This window comes from Pygocentrus nattereri, chromosome 9 (genome assembly GCF_015220715.1).
Source record: "Pygocentrus nattereri isolate fPygNat1 chromosome 9, fPygNat1.pri, whole genome shotgun sequence".
NCBI classification, from domain to species: domain Eukaryota; kingdom Metazoa; phylum Chordata; class Actinopteri; order Characiformes; family Serrasalmidae; genus Pygocentrus; species Pygocentrus nattereri.
The window spans coordinates 19770099-19796441 of NC_051219.1; the positions used below are offsets into that span (position 1 = coordinate 19770099).

At 40.2% G+C, this 26343-nt stretch overlaps 1 protein-coding gene across 1 annotated transcript in view; it reads right to left on the reverse strand.

Annotated features, from left to right (window-relative positions):
- itga5 (integrin, alpha 5 (fibronectin receptor, alpha polypeptide)) overlaps positions 1-26343 on the reverse strand; it is a 50291-nt gene that overhangs the window by 7489 nt on the left and 16459 nt on the right. The window contains exons 3-25 of the mRNA XM_017694215.2: positions 19623-19723; positions 18950-19073; positions 18731-18792; positions 18589-18634; positions 18144-18272; positions 17994-18038; positions 17532-17575; positions 17259-17312; positions 16296-16348; positions 15677-15885; positions 15331-15531; positions 15183-15228; positions 14963-15076; positions 12229-12284; positions 10941-11098; positions 10552-10689; positions 6207-6274; positions 2506-2653; positions 2084-2176; positions 1417-1496; positions 1200-1280; positions 957-1062; positions 427-576 (exon numbers count right to left, since the gene is read on the reverse strand). Of these exons, the coding sequence (XP_017549704.1) occupies positions 427-576; positions 957-1062; positions 1200-1280; positions 1417-1496; positions 2084-2176; positions 2506-2653; positions 6207-6274; positions 10552-10689; positions 10941-11098; positions 12229-12284; positions 14963-15076; positions 15183-15228; positions 15331-15531; positions 15677-15885; positions 16296-16348; positions 17259-17312; positions 17532-17575; positions 17994-18038; positions 18144-18272; positions 18589-18634; positions 18731-18792; positions 18950-19073; positions 19623-19723 (2306 nt within the window). The remainder of the gene's footprint in view (positions 1-426; positions 577-956; positions 1063-1199; positions 1281-1416; positions 1497-2083; positions 2177-2505; positions 2654-6206; positions 6275-10551; positions 10690-10940; positions 11099-12228; positions 12285-14962; positions 15077-15182; positions 15229-15330; positions 15532-15676; positions 15886-16295; positions 16349-17258; positions 17313-17531; positions 17576-17993; positions 18039-18143; positions 18273-18588; positions 18635-18730; positions 18793-18949; positions 19074-19622; positions 19724-26343) is intronic.

Below are 26343 nucleotides of genomic sequence, written 5' to 3' on the forward strand. Positions count from 1 at the left end.
AGTGGTACATCAAGCAGATGACTTGTTTATCCATATAGAAGCATGGTGGTGTGCTGGTTCATATGAAAGTGCCATATGAGGATCAAAGGAAGGCTTACTGTCCCCCTATGAAGCAGTATAGGGTGCCCAGTGAGCAAGTGTGCGTGTGTGTGTGCAACCACGAGAGCGAGAGAGAGAGAGCAAGGGCGAGAGAGAGAGCGTGAGAGAGCATCATCAACGTTACAAAACTAGGATAGGTTTACTGTGTACACGTGAGACACATTCGAGTCTTCCTCTGTGTGTGCATACATATATTTGGTTATTACACTACCAATACACTACTCACACTGACTAAAAAAGAACTACTAATCCTGAAGGTGGTCTGGGTGCAGCAAAGTACAGAAAGTATTTCACGTCTTATCATATTTGTAATTCAGAAAGGCTCACCTTTAGGTTCAAGGGGTTGACAACATTTTGTGTGGTGCAGTTTACAGGCCCCTGTGTGGTGACTTCCAGTGGGTACATGAACCTAGTTCCCAGAGGACACTTCAGCTGGAGGGCTGTGTGACTGATACGGCTAGGACCATTATTGACCAACTGAAGGGGGTAAGACAGAGGGACTGAAAGGGTTAATGTCATGTAATATTTGATGGAAGCGTCATGATTACATGTTTATAGGAACTTAGTGGTTGTACTGCACATAAATTACAGAGTATCAACAAAGATTAGTGCTTGCACTTTATTTCTAAGGAAACTAGTCAGGTGTTTCCTGAACGGTCAATCTATGTATAACACAGAAGATGAGAACATCTTGTTCCGTTCAAGTATAGTGAAACTTATGAGGTCACCCTCCACGCCTGCTTAAGAGTTTCCTTGACTCATCTCTGTATCCGTGCACAGAGAACTTTTTTCAATAAAGAATAATGGCAGGCTTCTCCGTCCCCCAGGCTAGCAGGACACAGTAAGTGGGCCTGTACCTCATATATGTGCTGCACTGGAGGCCCTATTTCCTGCTCCACGGCCACATTTTTGGTCACTCTCCGGTTCGGAAGCAGCAAGAAGACCTTATCTGGTCGGGACACACTTTATGAGAGACCGAAAGAAAAAAAAGAAAGAAAATTAACAAGAACAAGTGAGAGAAGAAATGGAAAGAACTTTCCATCAAGGCTTCCAGAAGAGTACACTGTGAGAAACACATCGTTCTAACAATGTGAACTTACCCCTGTAAAATAACATCAGCTTTCACCACCACCTCCAACTTGTAGGGAACAACCTCACTTTGGGAATTATTCTCATTTTTACTACAAACAGAGGGAGAGGGTGAGCATGAAGACAGAGAGGAGGAATGAAAGAAATCAAGACAGAATTAAAATAAGAAAGAATATGAACATGCACATGGTCTCCACACATGCACTGCTGTGAAACGGGCTTACATACCTGCGGATTTGCATGTCAAACTGCACCACCTTGCGAGTGTCCTTCAGTCGTGGCACTGTGAACCGCAGGCCTGCCCACAGCTGTAACAGAGAAACATTAAGAAATTTAAAGCTAACATATTTTCCACACCTCTACACTCTAAACCTTGCACTCACAGAGACTGACGTGTCAGTGCAATGGCCCCTCACCACATCTTACAGCAGGCTACAGTCCAAAAGACTGACCTGAGGTCTGTATACTATACCTTTACCCTATAGAATCTGAAACGTATCATCTTAAAGAGTTCACTGCTTTGCAGCCAGCTGCAGCACACCTGCATATAAGTTCCTGTCTCCCTTCACACTTTTGATTTTATCCCCTTTGCACACACTGTTCAGAAATTCCAAACCATATGGGTTGCACAGATTTAATTGCATGCATGAGAGGGAGCTCTGACTTCTCGTTTTATACGATTCTACACAATTCTAATACAGTCTATAAATAATTACAAAAAGTCAGGCTACTGCTTTGGTGGTCTCCTATTAAGTACTAAAATAGCCTTTTCAAGCAATACAGCAGTAGTAAAGTTAATCATAAAATGTTATCATCAAAGGTAACCTCAAAATAAAGAGACTCTTGCACTGTGTGTATACTCAGAATATAGGTATTGAGTGTTTGAAAAACTTACGTTGGTGCCAGACTTCATGGGATTTCCCAGATCACAGCTGAGATAACGCGTTTGGTTCTCAGTCTCATAACTGCAGGTCAGCTGAGTCAGACTCTGGACCAAAAAAAAAAAAAAAAAAAAACCCACACACACATACACACCCCACACCCACATACCCACACACACACACCCACACACACACACACACCAGTGAGCCACTAACAGTGACTTACTACCAGGTCTCAACTACAGTTGCTGAATTTTGTATCACATACCAGCCTACATCTACTGAAAGTTTTTCCAAAAAAAAATGGACCAAAGTCGAAGAACTGCTAAGTATTTTTAAGAATAAACAAGAAACAACAAATGTAGGGTTAACAGGTGTGGCCTGGTACACTACTGTGACATGGGTAGCAGCTGTACACTGTGTCCCCATAAGTTACCTCATTATTGCGGGCAATTCCACTGTAGTCTGCCTCAGGAGGAAGCACCACATACAGTTCGGCTTCATAAGCCCCTCCTCCATCATTCCGGGCATTAAAGGTGAGGGTCAGCGAGTTGTCATCACCCATGTGCACCTCCTTCCTGTCCCTGTACACCCAGAAGCAGAAAGCAAAATCCAAAATGTAAAATGCTTAACACTAGCTGCTAATTTATGACAGCAAAGGTTAAGTGTGAAATTTGGTTGCGCTCTTATGAAACAAATGAAAGTATGAATATATATTCTGCAAAATAAAAAAGGAAAAATAATTTTTAAGCATGTATATTTTAAAAGTACGTTCATGTTTTATTTGTTTAACAAGAATGCAACCAAATTCCATACTTCTATATAATGAAGTGTAGGTCCACATACAAGCCCTTTCACTGTCAGGGATTATAAAACCAATATTGACATACACTATATTTCCAAAGGTATTTGCTCTTCACACACATATGAACTTCAGTGAGATCCCATTCTTAATCCATAGGGTTTAATATGATGTTGGCACACCCTTTGCAGCTAAAACAGCTTTAACTTTTCTGGCAAGGCTTTCAACAAGGTTTATGAAAGTGTTTATGGGAATGTTTGACCATTCTTCCAGAAGCACATTTTTGAGGTCAGACACTGATGTTGGACAAAAAGGCTTGGCTCACAATCTCCGCTCTAATTCTTCCCAAAGGTGTTCTGTCGGTTTCAGGTCAGGACTCTGTGCAGGCCAGTCAAGTTCATCCACACCAAAAACTCACTCATCCATGTCTTTATGGACCTTGCTTTGTGCACTGGTGCGCAGTCATGTTGGAACAGGAAGGGGCCGTCGCCAAACCGATCCCACAAAGTTGGGAGAAATTGTCCAAAATCTCTTGGTCTGCTGAAGCATTAAGAGTTCCTTTCACTGGAACTAAGGGGTTCCAACTTCGTCCTACTCTGCACTGTTTTTGAGCTAATCTGAAGGCCGCATGAAGTTTGGAGGTCTGTAGTGATTGACTCTGCAGAAAGTCTGCAATCTCTGCGCCTCAATTCATTTTACGTGGCCTAGTTACTGTCATTCCTAAATCACTTCCACTTTGTTATAATACCACTGACATTTGACTGTGGAATATTTAGTAGCGAGGAAATTTCATGATTGGACTTGTTGCACAGGTGCCATCCTGTCACCATACCACAGAGGAATTCACGGAGCTCCCGAGAGTGATCCATTCTTTCAGAAATGTTTCTAGAAGCAGTCTGCATAGCTAGGTGCTTGGTTTTTGGTCTGGCCATGGAAGTGATTTGGATGGGTGAGTGAATACCTTTGGCAATATAGAGTAACCTTATGTAGGTACAAAATATTGTCTCTAGAAAATGCTAACTTTACAGCAGAAGGAAAAAGCACAATACAGTTATTGTGTGCAAACACAACTTATCAACACATCCATCCATCCATCCATCCATTTTCTAAGCCGCTTCAGGGTCGCGGGGGATGCTGGAGCCTATCCCAGCAGTCTTCGGGCGGAAGGCAGGATACACCCTGGACAGGTCGCCAGTCCATCGCAGGGCAGACAGACAGACACAGACAGTCACTCACACACTCACAACCAGGGGTAATTTAGCATGTCCAATTGGCCTGACTGCATGTCTTTTGGACTGTGGGAGGAAACCCACGCAGACACGGGGAGAACATGCAAACTCCACACAGAGAGGACCCTGGCCGCCCGGCCGGGGAATCGAACCCAGGCCCTCCTTGCTGTGAGGAGACAGCGCTACCCACCACACCACCGTGCCGCCCTATACTTATCAACACAATAACACACTATTTTTTTTGACAAGCACATACTTCCAGATAAAAGAGTGTTCTCTATGTGCTAATTTCCGAAGATTTGGAGTCGAGACACAACCCAAACAACAGCTGACACATTCAACTTCACTGATGCCCCCCTTCTTCATTTAAAAAAATTACATTTGTAGCAATGACATCATATAGGCATTGGAGCACGGAATGAAGTTGTAAAACATCACCTCTTCTAGCTCCCCAAGTCCACTCCTACTGTTCCTTCCCTTACCCTTCCCCGTTGTCTTTCGCCTGCATTCACTCCCCAGCTCTGAATACAATGAGAAAATTCCATACGAGGGCCACACAGACGCTTCCAATTACAACCTGGCCTCGTGAAACTGTGCTGAAGAAAAATTCACTAGCGGACGTCTTTAACCTGTGAGTGCTCTGAATGTATCACCCTTTAGGCTACATATGGCAGGTCAGGGTCACGCTTCTACAGCAACTGATTCAAATCAGTCATAGTCATAGTACATCTCACTACATACAAAGGGCATGACATTTTGAAACAAATAAGTACTCTCATAAGTACTGGGACAGTCAAAATATCATTACAACTAACAAAACACCTAGTTATGTGTGTAATTTCTGTGACAGTTGTCAGTTGATGCAGTGCCAAGATCTCCCATTCCTTCCAATCAAAATGTATTGAATTTGCAAACCAGACAGCGATTTTAGTTCCACTAATCAAAACAGTCAATTTTTTATATTTATCCCTACAGCACTGTCATTCCTGTAGTGCCCTACTTTGACAGACACAGATCCTTGCAGCTTTTGTAAAACAGCAATAATAAATTACCACTGGTGAGTACCGAGAGACATATGGAAACAATTTCAAGTGTGAGCAGAGCCTGGCCAAATATCCTAAACCTGGAGCTGAAAGGCAGCGGTGTTGTAGGTTACATGCCTTGGCAGAGATTACAGATGGGGCTAAAAGCTGGTTATGTTCTCCTATACTCCTACTAGACCTACTGTCTCCTCTTCTCAAATTCATTCTGAGTATCTCCTTACCTAGCTCAATCTACATGCTTTTGGAATGTCAAACATACAAAATTAATATAATAAGATCTGTTTGGTCACAAAAAAAAGACAAATCAAATCAACTAACGTTTTTCCATTAAAGTTTTTTTTTTTATTAGTAGCACCAGTTCCAAGAATCTGCTAATGCACATCGTATTACAGTGTTTGCTGTTTGGCAGCTATATTGCAGTGCAGAAGTAGCAGGTTCTCTCTCTCACTCTCTCTCATATATATATATATATATATATATATATATATATATATGCACGCACGCACACACACACACACACACACACACACACACACACACACAGAGACAGGCAGACAGACAGACGGGCAGCAAAGCCAGTGTTATAAAGCCAAAGATTTGTAAAATCAAAGTAGGGCTGAGTGCTATTAGTTTGGAGGCAGGTGGAGGGAGGTATGGGTCTCTCCTGCAAAGCCAACTCTGAATTTTCCAAATCCTACTCTTTCATCTACTTTCATCTAGCATGCCAGCACCTGTATCACAGCTCCCTCTACAGTTTTTACCTCTGACACAGTGTGTGTATATTCGTGTGTGCATTTTTGCTTGCTAATCCCACCTGGGAGAACTTTGATCATTAACAAGATTCCCTAATGCATGTGATTAATCAGATATATTTATAAAACTAGACAGTAGCAGCAGTAGACATCTCATTTTCAGCTGTACACTTTTCAGGCTATTGTTTTCCAAATGACAGCAAATGTTAATGCTAGTTTACCAACAGGGTAAACTTGCTACAAAGCTTACACAGCGCATATAAAATCCCCAGCATGTACAGAATTCCTGCTTACTTTGGTAAATGACTTACCCATGCACAGAAAGTTTCAGGTCAGGGACACAGATGTTGTCCTCTCCACAGTCCAGTAAAATCTGGGCCTGCAACATAGGTGTGACAAGAAAAACAAAGTGTAAGAAAATAAAATTACTCTAATTAAAACATTATGGATGATAACCAAGCCAATTCCTTCATCCAGGGACAAAGATAAGATGAAGGGGTTTTTGTTTTCTTTTAGTCTGGTAATTGGTAACTTGTTCAGGGAAGTGAGCCCACTATAGCATGATGATACTTGTAGTCTAGTGACTCATTCATTCCATCAAATCCACCTCATATTATTAACCTATGGCCCAGAAATCTCTTAAAAATATTGACTGAAACATCCAACAACAACATGAAAATAAGATAATTTGCCATTATCTGGCCACAGAGGTTTTCATGTGTTCAAAGCAATTACAAATAGTGCTAAACAGTTGCAGGAAGCTTTCATAAAAAGCTTTATGTGGTCACTTTCTCTACAACAGGCCTTCAGGATGACAATAACAAGAAGACCCTGCAGTCACCAGTAGGAGTGGGAAACACACTATCAGTATCATGATTACATACAATATGCTGAGTACATTATTGGCAATCTTTAGTATTTCAAGAACACAAAAACTGCATGCACTGGCAGGTGCCAGTAAACATATTTTTGCATGATCATATTAAAAATAACTGCAGTAAACTTTTAAACCAGGTTTTGATTGAAGGTTAGGAACCATCTGAAATATACTAGAAGAAAAATGTTGTTGGGAAAGATACTACTACTACTACTACTACTACTACTACTACTACTACTACTACTACTACTACTACTACTACTACTACTACTACGTAATGTTGTTAACAACAACAACAACAACAACAACAACAACAACAACAACAACAACAACAACAACAACACTTTCTTCCAGTTATTTTGAGATGAACCCCAACTCTAAGACAGATGCAGAAACAAACAGTGATACCTCAAAGGCTGCTTTTCTGATCTTAATCTCATCTGCGTTTGGTAGGATAAATGTGGTAAATATCACTTCACCCAACAAACTTCTATTACACTCACAGGAATATGAGTGTCTTGCTATGGTTTGCACTAAATAAATCATCAAATGGACATCATTTTTTTTAACCAGAAATAATTACGTTTTTATGGTCACTAAGGCTGCTACTGTGCTAACTTGGTTAACCATCACCAGGCAAAGGCCTAGTATGCATCAAAAAATGATCAATTATAGCTTAACAACAATCAGTATACAGTAACTACATAAACTACATAATATCAAATAGCGGACAATGTCAACTCATTATGCCATTATCAATTTTCCATTTCTTTTTACAGAGTAAATCCGTGAAAACGCTGGATTAAAAGAGGCACCTCTTTCAAATGTGGTGCCTTATTTTGCTGGTGCATTTGGCAGCCCCAAATTGAATTCACACATCAGAAAAGTAAACATACATACAATCCATCATAAACATGGCTCATACAATAGGGAATGAGCAACTGCAGAGGTGAGGTGTGTCCATAATGGGTCAGTTTGTGTCTGCCAGGCCCACTCCCTGAAGGACATGGACCTGTAGAACCTTTCACAGAATTGCTGCCTTATGAGAACCACAATCCACATCACAGCCTACCACCACAGACCGCATACCGGCCGCACACGGTGCCACCCAGCTCACCATTCACACACACACACACACACACACACACACACACACACACACACACACACACACACACACACACACACACACACACACACACACGCCTCAGTCATAAACAGAGGGAAGAAAAAGATCCTTCAGTACAGAGTCATAAGCGACACAAGTGTAACAAGGGAAAGCCCTGACTTGGCTAATTGCTTCAGCGTGATTCTGTGACTTCGGCGTGTGCAGGGATGATGTGGATGATGATGAGGATAAGAAATAGAAGAAGGAGATTAGAAAGCCTGTAGTGCCCTCCCTGTAATCAGGCCTTACTGGGCTCTAATTAAAGCTGTGGATAGAGGCCGCCTACTCCGCAATTTACTAAAGCCGTGTGTTGGCTTGCTCCCAAAGTGTGGAGGAGGGAAAAAATTGCTATTTAGTTTAATCATAGCAGCTAAATAACAACAAACACATGCATATGCCAAAATGTGAAAGAACCACATATCAAAGAAAACTAATCCACATTCAAAATAGATTAATGTTATCAAAAAGTATCTCTGCACAACAGTGATGCTTTGTCTGTTTAGGGCACATAAATCCAGCACAATCAAAATTCTATGAAATAAATTGCGCAATCAAGTATTTCAGAAGCACAGTAAAGAGAAAGAATAACAAACAGGCTTGACTAGTGATGTTTCAAGTATTTCAATTGTACAATTAATAACCATGACAGAATGGTTGAATCTTGAAGATGGGGTCAAGGAGGTCAAAGTTAATGGCATCTGACACTAAAGGACACTACAAAATCTCTACTGCATATAAGTTTGGAGTTACTCTCACAACAGGAATGAAAGCTTACTAGAAACAGACCCAAACCAAATCACAAACAGATTTTAAAACAAACAGAGCCACAAAGCAGATTTTGAGGAAAGCCTGGGTCCATGTATAGCCAACTATCAGAATATTTTACAGGACATACGGAGTGTGTATATTGAGAGCACTGTTTCATGAATCTATTACTGCACTATATCCCAAGGCAACATGTGGAGCAAGTTAGCAGTGAGAAAAAAGTTGCACTCCTGGAGAAGCACTTAGCATAGAGCAAGACAGAATATAGAACCAAACTACCCAGATCCATACACATACAAACAGCTTTTGTGCAGTTAATTGTGATTAACCACATTTGCCTTATTTGCTCGAGTTTTACCATAAGGGAAGACTTTTTTGTTATAGTTATATTAGTGGACAAAATAAAGTGGACATCAATGTAAAGCCATTAATGAAACTTTCCTTTTAAAAGCTATGTTTGACTTAGAGGACCGTGGTTGCAGAGTAATAGCAACATCAGGTTGGAACTACAGATGGTTCAAAAAGTCAAATTAGGAAAATGCATTACTGCCGTTAAAGAAAGTAGTGATGTTACACATCAAAAAAAAAAACAAAAAAAACACCAACATACATATGCATACCCCCCCCACCCCCCCCCCCCCCCCCCACACACGCACTTAACATCACAAATTGATGGTTCACTCAGTTCTATCTGCTTTTCTTAAAAACTCAGGACATTGCCCTGAAAAGCACAAAAACATGCACATATATGACATTCGTGGTCCAAACATGGCCATTTGAGTCCTGCTAAAAACAGGTTTAACGCTGTTCCGTGGCTGACCTTTTCAATGTTTATTCAGGACCAAATTCACACTGAGTACCCACAAGGACTTACAATGTGCTTGAAGGTTTATTGCTTAAGCACACTGTCATCCCAACCTTAAGAGCACAGATTTTGCTCTACACTGAAACAATGTGCAGCTGGTGAGCAATTGCAGAGACTGTGTTAAGATCACAGTTCCAACAGAAATAAATGCCAAACATAGACTGTATCTTGGTTTTTAATGAAAATCACTGTCATCAAACAATGGTGAAGTGGACTGAAATGCAAGGAAAGAACTTGCTCTGCAAACTGGGATTAGATTGGACCTTTCATTACTGTTCATATGGTGCACAATGTAAGTGAAAGCAGCCACATGTTAAACGCAAATAAAACTTCATTGCGGTAAAGCTTTCATTACCATAGGAAAACTGGCATGGTGAAAAACTCCAACCATAGGCAACCATCTGCCATATGGGCTGTGAGGGCCCCACCCAAAAAGAGAAACACACAAACCTTCTCAAATTGAACACTCCTTAAAAACACCTCCAATGGATCGTTCCACAGCAGCCCTGTGAGCTACTCCTGGTGGGACAATGAAAAACTCTACTTGGTGTACAGGCTTTGCATTTTCCCCCCATTTTCAAACTGCTTTCCAGACCCTTTGGAGCACTTCCCAGATGTATGTTTTGAAAATGTGGAGGGGAAGCAGACAGCAGTTCAAGAGGGGGGTGGGGGACGTGGGTAAATCCAAGTGCAGCTCATTCAACATTTGTACTAGGGCTGCACAACATAGCTTGTTATTTTAATCGCCATTTTAGCCTTTGCAAAAATGATATAACAGATTGGTTTTTTTTGGTCCAGTCACGAGCGTTTTGTGGGTGTTTTGATTCATCTAGGTATTCAAGCAACCCAAAAAAGCAACCTATTTTGGTTAGGCTAATCTTCAACTATGGCACAGTATTGACGTCCTAATCCTATCCTTAAGATATTAAAAGGAGTATAACTGCCCTAGTTTGAAACATACACCAGGGTTAGTGTGCGTACCTTCTGCTCAATGAGCTCAGTCGTCTGGTAGTTGAGGATGGGGCGCAGGCCATGCTTGTCTGCTGCAGCTTGAGGATGCAGACTAAAATTAAGAGCGATATAGATGGAAGAAAGCTTATCCCGAAACTCCTTTTCATCCTGCGCCCAGCCAGAAGAGAAGAGACATGGATACTTAGTGAGAATTTAGAAATTAAGTCAGAAAGAAGAATAAACTACTATGCTTAATTCTACAGCACATTTCTTCCTATTAATCAGGCTGTTTATCATAGAGCACAAAGCCAGTTGTCACGCTTATCTTAAGAACCCACTTATCTTACATCAACACATTAAAACTGTTCTTAACATTTCATACTGTTCTCGTAGCTGACTTTATCAATGACGTAACTCACCCTCAGGTAGATTTTGGTCTCATGACAAAATTTAGCATTGTTGGGTACTTTGAGGTTCCTTTGCAGATTGGCCTGTTGAGTGTCCAAAAACAGAGCCCTGCGAACTACTCCCTTCTGCTTCTGCTTCAGTCGGTCCAGCTGCACCTCCACATTAAACACTACAACAGACATCCATGCACATGGGCCATTACAGCATGACACATAACAGGAATGTATATGTGGATAAACAGCTGTGGGGCCGTGCGCAGTTGATTACGTATATATAAAATAATATTTTCTCAAGGTCTTTTAATTATGCTTATGCTAAAAATTAACTTCTTTCTAGGTCCCACCTTATATATAAGTGATAATGTTATAATATTAGTAATATTGGCCAATAATGGGGTTCTACAAGTATAGCCATATGCATGAATAAACCATTGATCTTAAATGGTAAACTGTCACAGACAGCTCTAACATGAGGAAACTGTCACTATTGAGACTGATCATCTGTGTGTTTTTTAGAGTATTGCAGGGCTGAACTGGTAAATCTGAAAATAAAACAAGTAATTAAACAATAAAAATGTCAAATTTAGTTCAGAATTACTACTTGGCACAATAACATTAGAACACAAAAATGATGAAGAATGGATGTTAACAAAAGAGCTAATTAACAAATCCAACAAAACTGCTCCAGCCAGTAAATCAAAGTTTAAGTAAAACTGTGTAGTAATTTTCAGCATTTTTATTTACTAAATTATATCAGCCAACATTATCATTATCAGAACTTTTAGCTCCTTAAAATTCCTATCAATCAGCTGGGCCCTAGCGCTTACATAAAAAAAGAAAAAAGATCTAGAAAGATCAGTCTGCTGTACTCTCTCTGGATTTCACTGTTTTACTAGTTTAGAGAGAATACCATGCACCGTGCTGCAGAATAAGAGTGTGTGTAGGTTGTTTCCAGCACAAAAATTTGGCCTCTCATATTCGAACATGTGACGGTGTTGGGTACCCAAGCAGCAATGAGGTAATTACAGAATAATTACAATGTAAAGGTCATGTAGGAACAAAGAGAGGCACATGGACAAGCTAATAAAAAGGGAATAATGAGTCATTGACACCAGAGGCTGGGGATACATGGTATGTTGAGATGCTGTGTTGCTATTGGTCATAGGCAGCTAAGTACAAAGTGAAGAAATAAGGGGAAAAGTCCTTTGAAGGTGCTAACTAGAGAGATTTATACAGAACTACATCTGCAAAGCACTGCTGTGTGTAAATAATAGGAGGCAGATGTGGGCTGCTGGCTCACCTAAATTTTCTGGAAGGTGCTTGCCATCGGCTGAAAGGCAGAAGCTCAAGTTGACACTGCAAGTAAAACAGATAGAGACATGACAACAGAAGCATATGTATGACAACATGTCAGCAGGCACACATACATGATCAAAGTCACAATTATACTTCTACTCTTGTTGTCCAAAGACAGCTCTTCTTAAGGTGTCAAGTTACACTGACAGAACTGCTGGACACATTATCATCATGTCACTGAGTAGCAGCTGAGAGTAATAGGCACTAAGGGCCATTCTTGCCCAGATAAGGATGTTAAGGAAAGTCTCTCTCTTCTGCAACTAAATGACTGGAAGTGGAGTAGATTGCTGTGTTGTAACACAACAGTGTATGCAGTAGGTGTGGGTAGGGGTGACATGTTGACATGATATTTCATCATATGTCACAATATGCTTTTGTTAGCATATTGTGGATATAGTCAGAACAGAATCCATGTTTTATCACAAAGAGAGCATAATTAGTCCTGTTTAGGCTGAGATGGTCTACAAGGATGAAGTTCAGCACCCAGCTGCAATGTGTGCCACCAACAACCTGCTGAGATACGCTTGCAGTTTAGGCAAGATAGGAGCCATGCACACACTGCCAACTACACCAATGGAGCCATAGTGGAATGCATGACAAGATTCAAGTTCCTTGGCATCCATCTCTCAGATGACTTCGCCTGGTCCCTAAACTCCTCCATCCTGGTCAAAAAGATGCAACAGCACCTTTACTTCCTACAGAGCCCTAAGAAAGCTCACCACTGAAAGCATACGCAGAAACTGCATCTCAATGTGGTTTGGCATCTGCTCCGTATCAGACCGTAAAGCACTCCAGCAGGTGGCACAAACTGCCCAACACTTCACCGGCACCCAGTAACCCATCACTGAGAACATTTATAACAAGTGCTGCCTGGACAGGGCGGGAAACATTATCAAGGATGTCTCTCATTCTAACTATGGACATTTCAAACTCCTCTTGTCTGGCAGGTGTTAAAGAAGCCCCCACTCACACCAGTAGACTCAGGAAGAGCTTATTCCCTGAGGCTGTGGACCCTGCTGAACTACAGACCACCCCTCTAATAGCATCATGGCACTCACTACCATAGTGTTTACAGTACTTTAATGACCATATAATTTGCACTATTTATCTCTGCAGTGTGTTACTTTACATATAACCTACATGTTACTTAACTAACCTACTTATACTCCACTCAATGACAAAGTTGAATCTCATCTAATTTAATTTAGTGCAACAGAGTACATGGAACACTGAACTAAAACCAATCAAAAATTTGCTTCCAATTTTCAGTGTACCTACTCACTGTCCAGTCTATTAGACAGACCTACTTTGTTGGTCCATCTTGTAGATGTAAAGTCAGAGACAACAGTTCATCTGTTGCTGCACAGTTTGCATTCATCACCCTCAAGTTCTTCATCAGTGATCACAGAACACTGCCCACAGGATGATGGCAGTCCAGCAATGACACTGAAGCATTTAAAAACTCCAGCAACACTGCTGTGTCTGATCCACCAACGTAACATACACGAACACACAACCACATCAGTGTCACTGTTCCCCCAACCAAATAATACGTGCTCTGTGGTGGTCATCTGGGGGTTCTGACCTCTGAAGCAAAGGGTCAATGGGGGCAGACAAACTATGCAGAGAAACAGATGATCTACACTCTGTAAATGTAGAACTGCAAAGTGCAGCTATACAGTAAGTGGACCAGATCAAATGATACAATAAGTGTAGATACAAGGACGTGTACTTAATAAAGTGGCCAGTTACTGCAGGCCCACCTTTAGAACGGAGTACAAAAAGGGGGCAGTGTCCAAAGGGAAAAAAAAAAAAGACAGACAAAGAAAGAAAGGGATTTACAAAGAGGAAAAAAAAAAAAAAAAATCAACAGTTGTAGAGAGGAGGAGTACAAGTGAGGCCCAAAAGCGAGATGAGGGAAATGAGGAAAACGGAATTTTTTTTTTTAAAAGGCCCAGAACAATGGAGTGTGTTCCCATGTGTGCTCCTACAGCCTTTGTGTCACGCATGTCTATGTATGTGCTTGCACATGCATGTGCAGCACAGTGCGTCCTGATGTTTCCCAGCTGTGTTCCACCAATAAACAATCTCTCATTCAAAGCCACTGCCAGCCCTCCTCACTCACTCTCACACATACACACACACACACACACACACACACACACTCCTTCTCTTTCTCTCTACTTTCCACCCCCACCCATAGCTCCCCCATTGCCAAGCAACGAGCTGTAATCAAGACATGTATACAGAGTTTCTTCTGTATGAACCAGAACAGGGAAAAGCAGAAATCTGAGCATGGCCTCAACCTCTTTGAACAAAAAGTAGTACAAAAAGGTTTATTCTTTGTTAACAGATAAAAGCATTTCAGGATGCAAATTTCCAAACATGCATGCTGAAGGTGGAAAATAGGCATTTCATGCTTTTCGCCACCTTCCTGCCTTTCTCTCCTGCCCTCTGAGATTGTGCTTTAAGTCTAATCCATGTTGAAAGCCAACGCTGACAGTCTAAGCACCCCCTCTATAATTCACCAACATGTCTTGCTCTTACTGAAAAAGGTGGGCTGTCCAAACAAGCAGCATCTTTAAATCATGTCTGAATTTCTGAACCCAAGGTGTCATTTTACACACTCATGGTTTTCAGCAGGAATGCCTCATATGCTGGAAAAGTAACAGACATACCAGGAGACGTGCATTGTCTGGTTCCCACTGCTAATGGTGCACATCTTTTCTTCAGGGTTGATCATGGTTGGATATACACTTAGAGTGGCACTGGCATTCACAATGGGACGAGATCTGCGAAAGGCAAAAAAAGGGATCTTAAAACATCTACCAACTTTTTCTCAGTCAGTTAATGTGCATTTGGGAATACACTCATTTAATTGACAGCACAGAGCATTACCTGTACAGAACTGCCTTGTCAACTCCAAATGCTCCCACAATAAGGTCTATATTGCGAAAATAAGATTCACACTGTGACTCCAGAATGCATCTGTTATTTAAACACAAGTAATGCAAATGGCAAAAAGTAGCTGCCAAGCAGTTCTCACCTGGGTAGCCATTTTGATCCAGGTCTTTGCCTCCTCGCAAAGTGAAGCCAAAACTGGCAGGTGGGGCAGGAGGGGCATTTGATGCCCACTGGCCAGCAAGCACCTGGGAGGGCTTTTCCCGGAGGCCTTTAGTATAGCCATTGTAGATGAAGACCAGGCCCTGTTCATCCTTCCCACCAAATGGACTGCCAATGGCTACATCTGATACACAACAACAGATGACATTACTACTGAAATACTATTCATAACATCAGCAGACTGGAAGAAGCAAAAAAAAAACCTCACAAGAACAAGCGCAACTATGAATTAACAAAATGTATTCAAGTCCCAATTATTGTCTCCTTACCATTGAAGCCATCCTGGTTAAGATCTCCAAGAGGAGCAATGGAGCTGCCAAACCGGCCAAACGTCTGTGTCCCAGTGAGGTGAGGTAGCTGTGGTACAAGTTCCAGAGGACCAGTCTGTAGGTACACGTATACACGCCCCAGCTCCTCCAACCTTCCATCTGAATCTCGCACCATGAACATGGGAGCACCCACCAACAAGTCCATCAGGCTGCAAATAAGAGTACAAAACAAAGATGAGTTTGATTAAAGAGCACTACAGTGCCCTACATGCACCTACACATGAATTAGATATCAGAAGGTGTAATAAAGATTATAAGTTAGAAAAAGACAAATAGTATACTGTAATTACATTTTATAGCAATTTCTTGTATTTTTCTGTCTGTAGATTTGATCGCTTACTTTTCAAGTATGAGAAGTATGATGTTTATTATTTTATTCTTAATGTTTTACATGTTTCTCAGTTTCTATGAAAATCATCTACAACTGTAGTTGGGAAACACTAGCGTCGTATTGGAATCATTTCACAAATGTATCTGGAACAAATCTGTTTCTTAATATTAAAAACAACAAGATCAAGCTTCTGAACAATGGTAACAAATGTAAGTTAAGGTTACTCACCCATCATTGTTTATGTCTGTAGCAGCCACTGCATAGCCAAAGTAGGAGCCCATCTGAAAAATGTTTCAGTTATAATTACACATTCACATACTCAACTTATTCTCCTTTTTCCAAAACGGTCGTTCAAGAATGAATGTTCCATGAAACTGTCTGGATTGTCTTTTGTTATGCATGATATCTTTACTCAAACAATGCAGAAAGTTTTAATTCTGCTAGAAAAAAAAAATAAAATGGCTTAAAGGTCATGCTAGTTGTGACATATGAGTTTTTCAGAACGTAATCCAGATAGCAACTGTTCATTCTTATGGGACACAATGTGGTTTTGTTCCAAAATGTCACACAAGACTGTTTATTATAATACAGTTTATTTAACCAAACCATTATTGCTTCAATATATGTTGAAATCCCTTTGAGCACATTAAAATAACATAATTTCCAAGCGCATAGACATAAGCTAATATTTACTCAGCGGAGGTAACTGGGGAAGTTAAAGGCTCCACACAATTTCCAATTGCAAAACCAGACTGCTCACTTGAGAAAATTGCCTTTAAGCTTTTGCCTCAATAATTGGGCTTTACTGCTCACCACAGGGCACTACAGCCCAGTTAATGCAGACTTAAGGAAATTATTTTGCTTAAATCATCAGTGTGCTGCAGTCTGAGGAACCAACTTGTGGAATAAAGCTGCACAAAACACAAAGTACTAGATTATATTACTAACACCCAGGGTGTGTATAAAGTACTATGACAGAATGCAGCCTCTAATTTGATTCACACATTAGCAATTATGTATGATACATTAAGACATGGGGTTTAAGCCACTTCAACCATAACATTTTCAGAATGCGGACAAAAACAACCCCACACCTTCTTATCCACTGATCAACACTGCGACATCTGTGTGCATTAGAAGTTTTATTACAGCTTCACAAGGTACATTCACGAAAGCCAAAAAGTAACTTACCTGCTCACCGGTGAAGTTTTTCAAGGTCTCCAAGGAACCATTAAGAATAGATACCTGAGAACGAAAGGAAACCTTTAGTCAACTAAACAAAAGACCACTTAGCCCAGAAGCACCAATGAAGCTGTAAATGTTTGTCTTTTTGCTACAGTGAAGAATGACAGCATGCTGTTTATTGTTTTCCTTAAGGCAACTTCAAACAAATCCTTTACCTACATCAACAAAAATTCAGCACTGCTCTACTTCATTTGAAATGATTCAATGATTATCGTTTACCTGGCCATGCAGAAGCACTCCTCTGGGAACTCCTGTCACAAAGTCTGAGAGACAGAGCACACAGGAAAAGAGGGGGAAAAAAGAGAACCATAAAAAAAAAAAAAAAAAAAAAGAGAGTGAGATTTAGTAGTGGAAACATGGAAACGTCTGCGATCCTCAGGAACTTGGAGAATCCTGGCAGGCAAAGCAAAGACGCTCCTCATGCTCTGTTTTCGTATTAGTTTAAGCAAAATGGAATTGTGGAGTTTCTGCAATCATTACACTTCCTATAAGAGGTTGTCTAAACATTGCATTATTCAAAATATCATTTAAAATAAGAAATGCAACATGATGCTTTTCATCACCATTAGTGGCATACAAATCTAAACAAAACTGCATGACTGTACCCATTTCATGCAACATTTAACACCAGCATAATATATACTATCATCACTCCTGCTGGCAAGTGGTCACATCATTTACCTTCTTCTTTATCTCCACTGAACTCTCCCACAGCCACAGAGTAACCTAAAAGATACAACACAATCAAGTATTATTTTTAATGGAAACAGAACAGTCCACTGCTCAACCACTTTTTAATACACAAGAAACGCATGGGTGAACAAATCTTACCCATGTAAGTGTCATCAAACTTGATTTCCTTCTTCTGCTTGGTCTGAATCTGGCCCATCACTGACGTAAGGAAGAAGCCTGGGTAGTAGGCCTTGATGATTTCTTCCTTCACTGCAGAGATAACTTGTCCTGAGGAAGGCAGACATCTTTATACTAAACTTTCATAAATAGAAAGTGCTAAAAGGGCAAAACACACTGCCTATTGGATTCCATGACAAATGTGTTGAATCTATAGGTTTTATTGTCTTTAATTGTCTCTGATTATATTCTCTATACCATTAGATCATTTTATAAATGACTGTTTCAAATGTTCTTTAGGAAACCATATTGGTTCTTCAGTGCCATCACTTAAAGACACTTTTATTTTTACATGTCTTTACATGAACAGCAGCCCTAGTTTAGTGACATGGTCACTGTATATCTGTTAATAAAAAGTGTGTCATACCTTGCCAAAAATAGCTGCCAGGTCCTCCAAGTACTACCTTCCCATCCTAGATCAAAAAATCAAATGAAAAAGTGAGTTGAACTGAAAATGTACTGAAAACCCAAATGCACGTTACCAAGTAAAATGTACCCAACCAACTGACCTTGGTGAAATCAGCACTGAATCCACCTTGACAATAACCTTGGCCCTTTGCTCCATGGAATTCTGAAATGGACATACATTACTATTACTGCTGTTTAAACATTACCTTAAGGTGTAAGATGCCAGGGAGAACAACCAGCTATAATAACATTACATAAAATAAAGAATCCCTAAATATGAAATAATAATACAGACACTTAAAAAAAAAAAAAAAAGGTACCTGTGCGGCAAGGGGCATACTCGACAAACTTGGTAAAGTTATTAACAGACAGATAGCAGGAGCCTGTGACGTCTGATTCGGGCGTGTCCTGCTTGGTTCTCCAGGAGTAGAGGGGTGCACAAGCCTGGGGGATGGTTTCAAAAAAAAAAAAAGAGGTGAGAGTTTAGCTCCTTCGCAACATGCACAGACAGCTGAACCTAGGCAAGATCCTGAGAAAGGTCAGTGCTACATCTGCAGTAAAGTAACCATGATGATTGTAGGATTGAAGTCATGCCTCTTGTAAGCTCGATTAAGTACAACACCTGTGTTTCTGAGGTCTCACATACACAGTCCTTATTCACAAGCCAAAACTGTCACAAGGTTCAGATCAAAACAAAAATTTCTAAACATTTTCAGACAGGGTTTCTAAAAGAACATACATGGAGACATAGGCTGTGCACTGATGTTACACTAGGTATTTCTGCCATATTCAAACATTAAAAATATACTGGTGCATCATGCTGAGCAAAGCAGCAACATCTATAAACAGAGTGAGACATGCATATAAACATGTGAGAACTTTGGCAAAGGCAGAAGAACTGTTAGGATCATAATAACTAATATGCAAGTGTTATACTTGAGCACTCACTGATGTATTCACCCAAAGGCCCAAAACCCTAACATGATCTCTTACCAAAACAGAGTCACTATGGGCACGCACAGTTGCTCCAAACCACTGGTGGGACTTGAATTCAGCTTGGGTTTCAGTGTCATTGAGAGTCACATTAAGATCTCCTAGAAAACGAGTGATAAAAAAAAAAAAAAAGTATTTAAGCAAAGATTCCATTTAAAAAGTTTAATTTACAATGTATTGTGGACAAACATTTTCCTTGCACTTTGATAGCTGATAAATAGATGAATACTCCTCCTGTAAACAAATAGATAAAGCGTTCAAGTGGAAAGTATAAAATGCCCTTGGTTACAATGTGAAATGACCACTAAACAACTGCAGTGTGGTACCTGTCTACTTAGGTGCAGCTTCAACCCAACCCAACCCCTACATGAATGGCTACATGGTTATCACTTCACTGATGTATTCAGAACAGGAACAGAGAGATATGGCCATGTTCAGACTCAAAAGGGATTTATGGAAAAGATAATAGTGGCATGTGTTGACCTGCCAAGGATCAAGGCCTTGTAACTGAGATGACCATGATAAAAATAAATAAATAAATAAATAAATTTTAAAAGTATCACTTAACATTCTTTGACCACAATGACAGAATTTGAGACGACAGGACCAGTGGACAAAGCCTGTCCAGGTGGGACCACCAGCTTCTTCTAGGCAATAGTTGAAAGGGGCAAACCTTCCATGTCCTTGCTGGATTCAACAGCCCAACTGAAATTTATGATCGATTATGATAATGTTAAATAGGACATTTTGAAATGATTATGGTTATATTGTTAGTCCTTAGACAGACAGACAGACAGACATGACATGAAATGTAACTGTGTTTACATTTGCTAGTTCTGTCTGTATAGAAATAAGCAAGCAGTGACTGTCAGCTTTGGACACTAAGAATTACAGCGTGTTTAGCTGCACACACTGTAATCCTCAGAAGTAAATGACTTCCTTCACATCAAACTGGATGCCACCATTTATTTATTCTTCATCAGTGAGATGTTTACATACGTCAATACACTTGCGGTAGAGCTGGGCGTTATGGCCAAAAATGTCATCACGATAAACAATGTTAATATCGTTTGATATCGATACATATCGTGATAAATGTTTCTCCTTTATGGTCAGAACATGACAAACAGTGGAACATTTCACAAATCTGTCATGGGGCAGTGGAAGAAAGCACCTGGTGAGCTGTTTTTACCAGCTGGAAAAGCATAGCCACAATTTTTGTAACAGTCACAATTTAAGAAAGAAAACATTATTTTTAGCTGTCTGGTGACGAATGCTCAGCTATCCTGTTACAAATGCTAAACAAGTGGCCAAGAACAGTGCTAAACTTAGTTCCTCAACAACGTCAGCTTAGTAGAAACAGCAAACATTAGCTGGCGGTGTTAGCCACATTGGTGACTGATCACACCGCCTTACTGCCATCACTAGTACCACATCCATGTCAGAGGACATCACAGTATTCAGAAACTAGCTAGTAGAAGACTGGATTTCTCTATTCTATTGTAGTAGTTTAAGGGATGAACTGCAACAAATCCAACACCAGACAAACAGAGCCCTGCTTTTAGGTATGTTTAAACTGAAAGCAGTGCTTTTGTGTCATGTATGATCTACAGTATCATCAATTCACTGTGCTGTGCCAATGACAGAGTGGTTCAAGCTAGCCAGCTGCTAAAAACAGCTAGCCTGAAAAGACAGTGTTCTCCTGCTTTCCAATGCCTCACAGCTCCCTCAGTTTACTTTCGTTTAAATCAGGGCTGTAACTTGCCTGAACCCACTTCTTTCTTTCACTTTTGTTGCTCGGGAATGCACTATTACTTAAATATGACTGAGTGCTGTAAGAGCACTTTAGTTGAGAGGAGCAGATGTGATCTAACGCTGCTAAAGTTTGTTAGGATGTACCTAAAGAGTTGAGTTCACTGTAGGACAGTCCATTCATACCACTCATCTCATCATTCACAGGATAGGGGATCTGGAGCTGGTTGCTCCATTCAAACAGGGAATGTATAACTCCACGTTTCAGATGTTTTCACCCATCACTCTCTCCCTCTAATCACGTCAAAAAACTCGGAAGTGCACTCTCTCCTGGCAACAGCAGAGCAAAGTTGCTTTCCTTGCAACAGAAAAAGTTGTCGCTAGAACATGAAAGAGTGAAAATGGTGTATTATATCAAAAATTTATCAAACCTTTCTTATTGTTTTATCACCCAGCCCTAACATGTGGGATGTCAATATTGACCGATAACACAGGAAAACTAATATATCGGTCAACCCCTACAATGTTCCAATGGTAATTAACCAGCTGAAACAGCCAATGCCCCTCTCAAGTCTTTCATAATGTCCTTTGCCACATAAATTTCTCCAGTTGCACCATAATTACTAGCGTGATGCAACAGTGCCCTGTGCTGTGGTGGAGAGGCTGTGGAGGAGACTGGGGGAAAGAGTGAGGGAGAGGGTAGGATATGGGAAAAGATGGCCTAGCTATAACATCATCCCTTACCGTCTCTCCTTAACTGCAGTGATTTGGGTGAAGGAGGCAAGGACTCAGCCGAACTGGAGAAAGGATGGGGGAGGGAAAAAAACTCTGTGCCAAGCAAAACAGGAGCTTTGGAGCTGCAAGGCAGGCGTTTTGTCAGATACGCTTCTGCTCTCTTGAACTTGTGTGCTCCCTCACTCTCGTTTCTCTTTGCTACTTCCGTTCTTTCCTTTTTCACCATCCATGGCACCATTCAACTCCTCTTCCCTTTCCTGTCCACCTTATCCTTCTCTAATATTATTTCATCATCTTTTCCTACTCTAACCAACCTCCACTCTCCCACTCATTCTTCCACCATCTTGTTTTCCTTCTTTGTCTTCTCTCCATTTGTTATCTCCCAGATTCAGGCTTTTTCCCCCTTTTCTCTTGCATCTTTGCTCTTCATTCCTCTGAGAGATGTGATTCCCCAGTAGAAAAGCAATAAGAATTAAGACCCTCTAATGACATTACAGTATATATTGGCCTTATGGTCCCCACCAAGTCTCTCCTTCTGCCCCTCTTTCCTTCTCTTCTCTGGCTCTCTGCCAAAGTAAAGAGGCCTACTGATTTGGACGAAGAAAAAGATTTTCCCCTGTTAGATACTCTAAGCCTGAAATGCAAGGAAATGTATATCATGCCATCTAATGCAGTAAATTTGTAACTCTATGCCTACTAATAAGTGACACATGCAGAGTCTGAGAGGTTGGCTTGTCTAAATGTGGGATGGAGCCATCAAAGTTCTCCAAAATTAACAGAAATGGACCATAAAAACAAACAACTCTCACCTTCCGTGTGATAATACTATTTGCTAGCAAAAACTGGATGAGAGAATAAATATATTATTCAAGAGGCAACAGATATCAAAAGTTAGAATTCACACAAAAGCTGTCTGTATGTGTAATGTAAGTCTGGACAAAATCGCAAAAATGTAACATCGACATTTTTTTTATTTCCTCGCTACACAGTATGCCTCACAACAGCTTGTTTTTCTGAAGGAACAGACACAAAAAATAAAAAAATAAATGTCACTATAAAAAGTGATGTGCCCAATAAAGTGGAGTATGTTGTTTCTTGCCCATTCAAAGCCAAAACCTAATTTTAATCATGCTGTTGTTCTTAGTGGTCTGAGAAGTTGGTACTTACAACACGTTTAAAACAAAGCTAAAATGAACCATGCCAAATGTTAAAGCAAACGTCTACTACAGTGCACTGATACATCAAATGTAAGACAAACAAACTTTTTTTTCCATACCTGCAGTGAACATACACAGCCTATAATTAGCATCAAGTTATTAAGTCTGCCATGTTGCTTTCTACTTCTCATGATCCAATGAACCACAAACACATTCAGTGAAGTTGAGGGCTGAGCTCTAGGGTCTAGACAATTGTTCTGAAAACACAAGTCACTTCTTTCTTTGATTTTGATTTTTAATAACCACTTCCTCTCATCAGTAACAGGTTCTTGACAGCTACACATCAATTTATACTTAGCTATACATCTATTTAGATTCTTGCTGTTGCATTGTCTTCTCATGGTAGAAGGACAGCCAGAAACACCAGTGGTCTTTGTTTCTGATCTGAAGTGAGAGTGCAGCTTGATTTTCTCAAAGATGATAACTTTAAGTAGTGTTTATCTGATTGCAACAGTTTTGATGGTCCGTCAGTCCTTGCACAGTTGTCCCATTTTAACTAGATAATTTAAACTCCTGTTTACTTTCATTCAACCCTGCCCTTCATTAAGAACATGTATCAGAGGAGATTAGATATATCTCCTGAAAAATAGCTTGTTATTAATGGTCATTCTGGCTATGAAATAAATAGTCCAAATAAAGAGTGGTCTCTGACTTTTGCACTGTACAGTATACTATGAGTACAATGATTTTTCTAACAGGTAAAAAAATGCTTAATGATCTAACATTGTGTAAAAGCACTGGTTGTTTGCTCTAGAAATATCTTCATTTTTAAAAAAGCATGTGACCAGTGTTCAAGCAGTACATGATAATGACAACATAGTCATATTATCCACTCCTAGAGTACTCTTGCTGATGGGGCTGAAAGTTAAAAGCTAGACCATGTGAAAGACTGGCATAGTCGATATCACACACTTCAGTGTGACTCACTGTTAGAGCAAGGCACTGCTTTCATTTAGTCAGAATGATGCACAGGCTCTTTTTGATCTTAATCACAGACAAAATATTCAAGTAGACTGGCTGGAGCTGGGTATCAAAAACACTTCTTGCTACATATACACAGGGAAAACAAATAGGTCTCTTGTATTACAATGCAAGACAATGACAGATTTAAGAATTTGTCTCAAGCATTGGCTTTGATGTGGTAGCCTAAAGTGCACAAAGCAATACACAGTAGCTCTGAATGTGTATACAGATACATGGCATCAAAGGCAGCGAATGTTTTCAGCCATGATTTAAAACTGTTTTGACTAGACATGGTGCTCTAACCAATCTTAGAGGACTTCTTTCTCTTAAATGCAGCCTGATTCCCGCCTTGAGCCTTTCTCCTGTGGGACAGTGAGAGGGGTGGGGGGTCAGAAGTGTGTATACAGCCAACTGCCTTTGAACTGTGTGACATAAGACCCATTAGAGGATATAGATCTGTGTGTGTGGGGGGTGAGGTGTGGGGGGGGGTGAGCACAAGACAAATGGACAAATTCAGTCATCACATCAGCTATCCCTTGGGGAACTTCGAAAGAGGGGAAGGAGAAGAGGGTCAGATTATAGAGAGGAGTCTGGAGGTCAACTACTCGCTCACTCCCGCTCTCTTGTGCTCTCAATGTTATTTCTTTATCAGAGAGGAAGAGGAAAGCGTTAAGAGGCCATCTCCTTTCATTTCAGTCCTCTCTCTCTTTCATGCTCTCTATCTCTGACAGTAAAGAAGAATGTGGTTGAGGGTTTTTGGGCAAGAGGTAAGGCCATAATCCTCCAACCACCGCAGCTAACCATGACAACCAGTGATGTGGGTCAAAGACCTCTAAGTCCCCACAACAACTGAGTGAAAAGTGAACACACAGATAATCTCTACATACTTTATCTTATCTATGCCTGCTCACCTGTTCATATGACCAAAGAGGCAGAAGTGACAAAAAAAAAAAAAAAAAAAAATCAATGTTAAAGCATATAATTGCCTGCCTGCTACTAATGCTTTAAACCTTTTATGTGATTTCATGCAAAGGATGAGCGATATGGCAAACACTTACACAATGTATCACAATATTGAGCATTTCTGAGGTTTGTGAAGAAGTTAGAACAGATTAATTACACTAAGAAAATAGTGAGCTTGACAGTTAAATAATAAAAAAAAACAACTATTGACCAGAAACGGAAAAAAGCAAAAATACAAACTACATCTTTTTAACAAATCCTACATTTTTAAAATAATTCTAGTACACTGATACCTATGATACTCAAAAAAAATGATATCTTTAGAAACGTGCAATCAGAATAACGACAAGCTAACATAGATCACACATTGCTTACTCCTACCTGGACCTGCCAATTCTTATTAACATGTAATTCAATAACTACTCAATACAACTTAACCTCTGCAACGGGAATGCAATGCTGCAATATAGGTCACTTACAAACAATGTAATGATACCAGACTCTCCCTTTAGATTACGAAGCTAAACCAGTCAATAATTACTAATGACTATAATTGAAAGGGCTGCTAATACATAGGTAAACTATTCTCAGACTGTTCTAATTTTTTGTTGACTATATTTTCAATATATTTTATTTATAATTTTCTAGATTTTCAAATCACAATGCAGAAAAATGTACCATGATGCCTTGTCTTACTCTCAGTGAAAGTTGGCTTTTGCATCATAAAAGGTCTTTCAGCAGTTGCACATTCTTATGCAAAAATCAGAAACGGAGGGGCAACAGAACGCGAAAGGTCTGCACAAAGTCATGAGAGGTAGCTTTAAAAATTTGCTGGAGTATTGCTCCCTGTGTCTGAGCTACAGGGCTATAGGCAGTAAATCTGTACTGGCGTTTCAGCATCGTCTTTGATTCTCTAGGAAACAAGCCAGAAGGCCTTGCTTGACACAGCACACATTTCATTGTCCCCTTACATGTGTTGGACAAACTCAGCAGCTTGGCTTGGTTCACAGCCCTCCAGCTGCCTACACTAATGCAAGCCGTTCAGCGAATGTGAAGTGAGAGGAATCTCCATCATTCTATTGTCTTCAGGC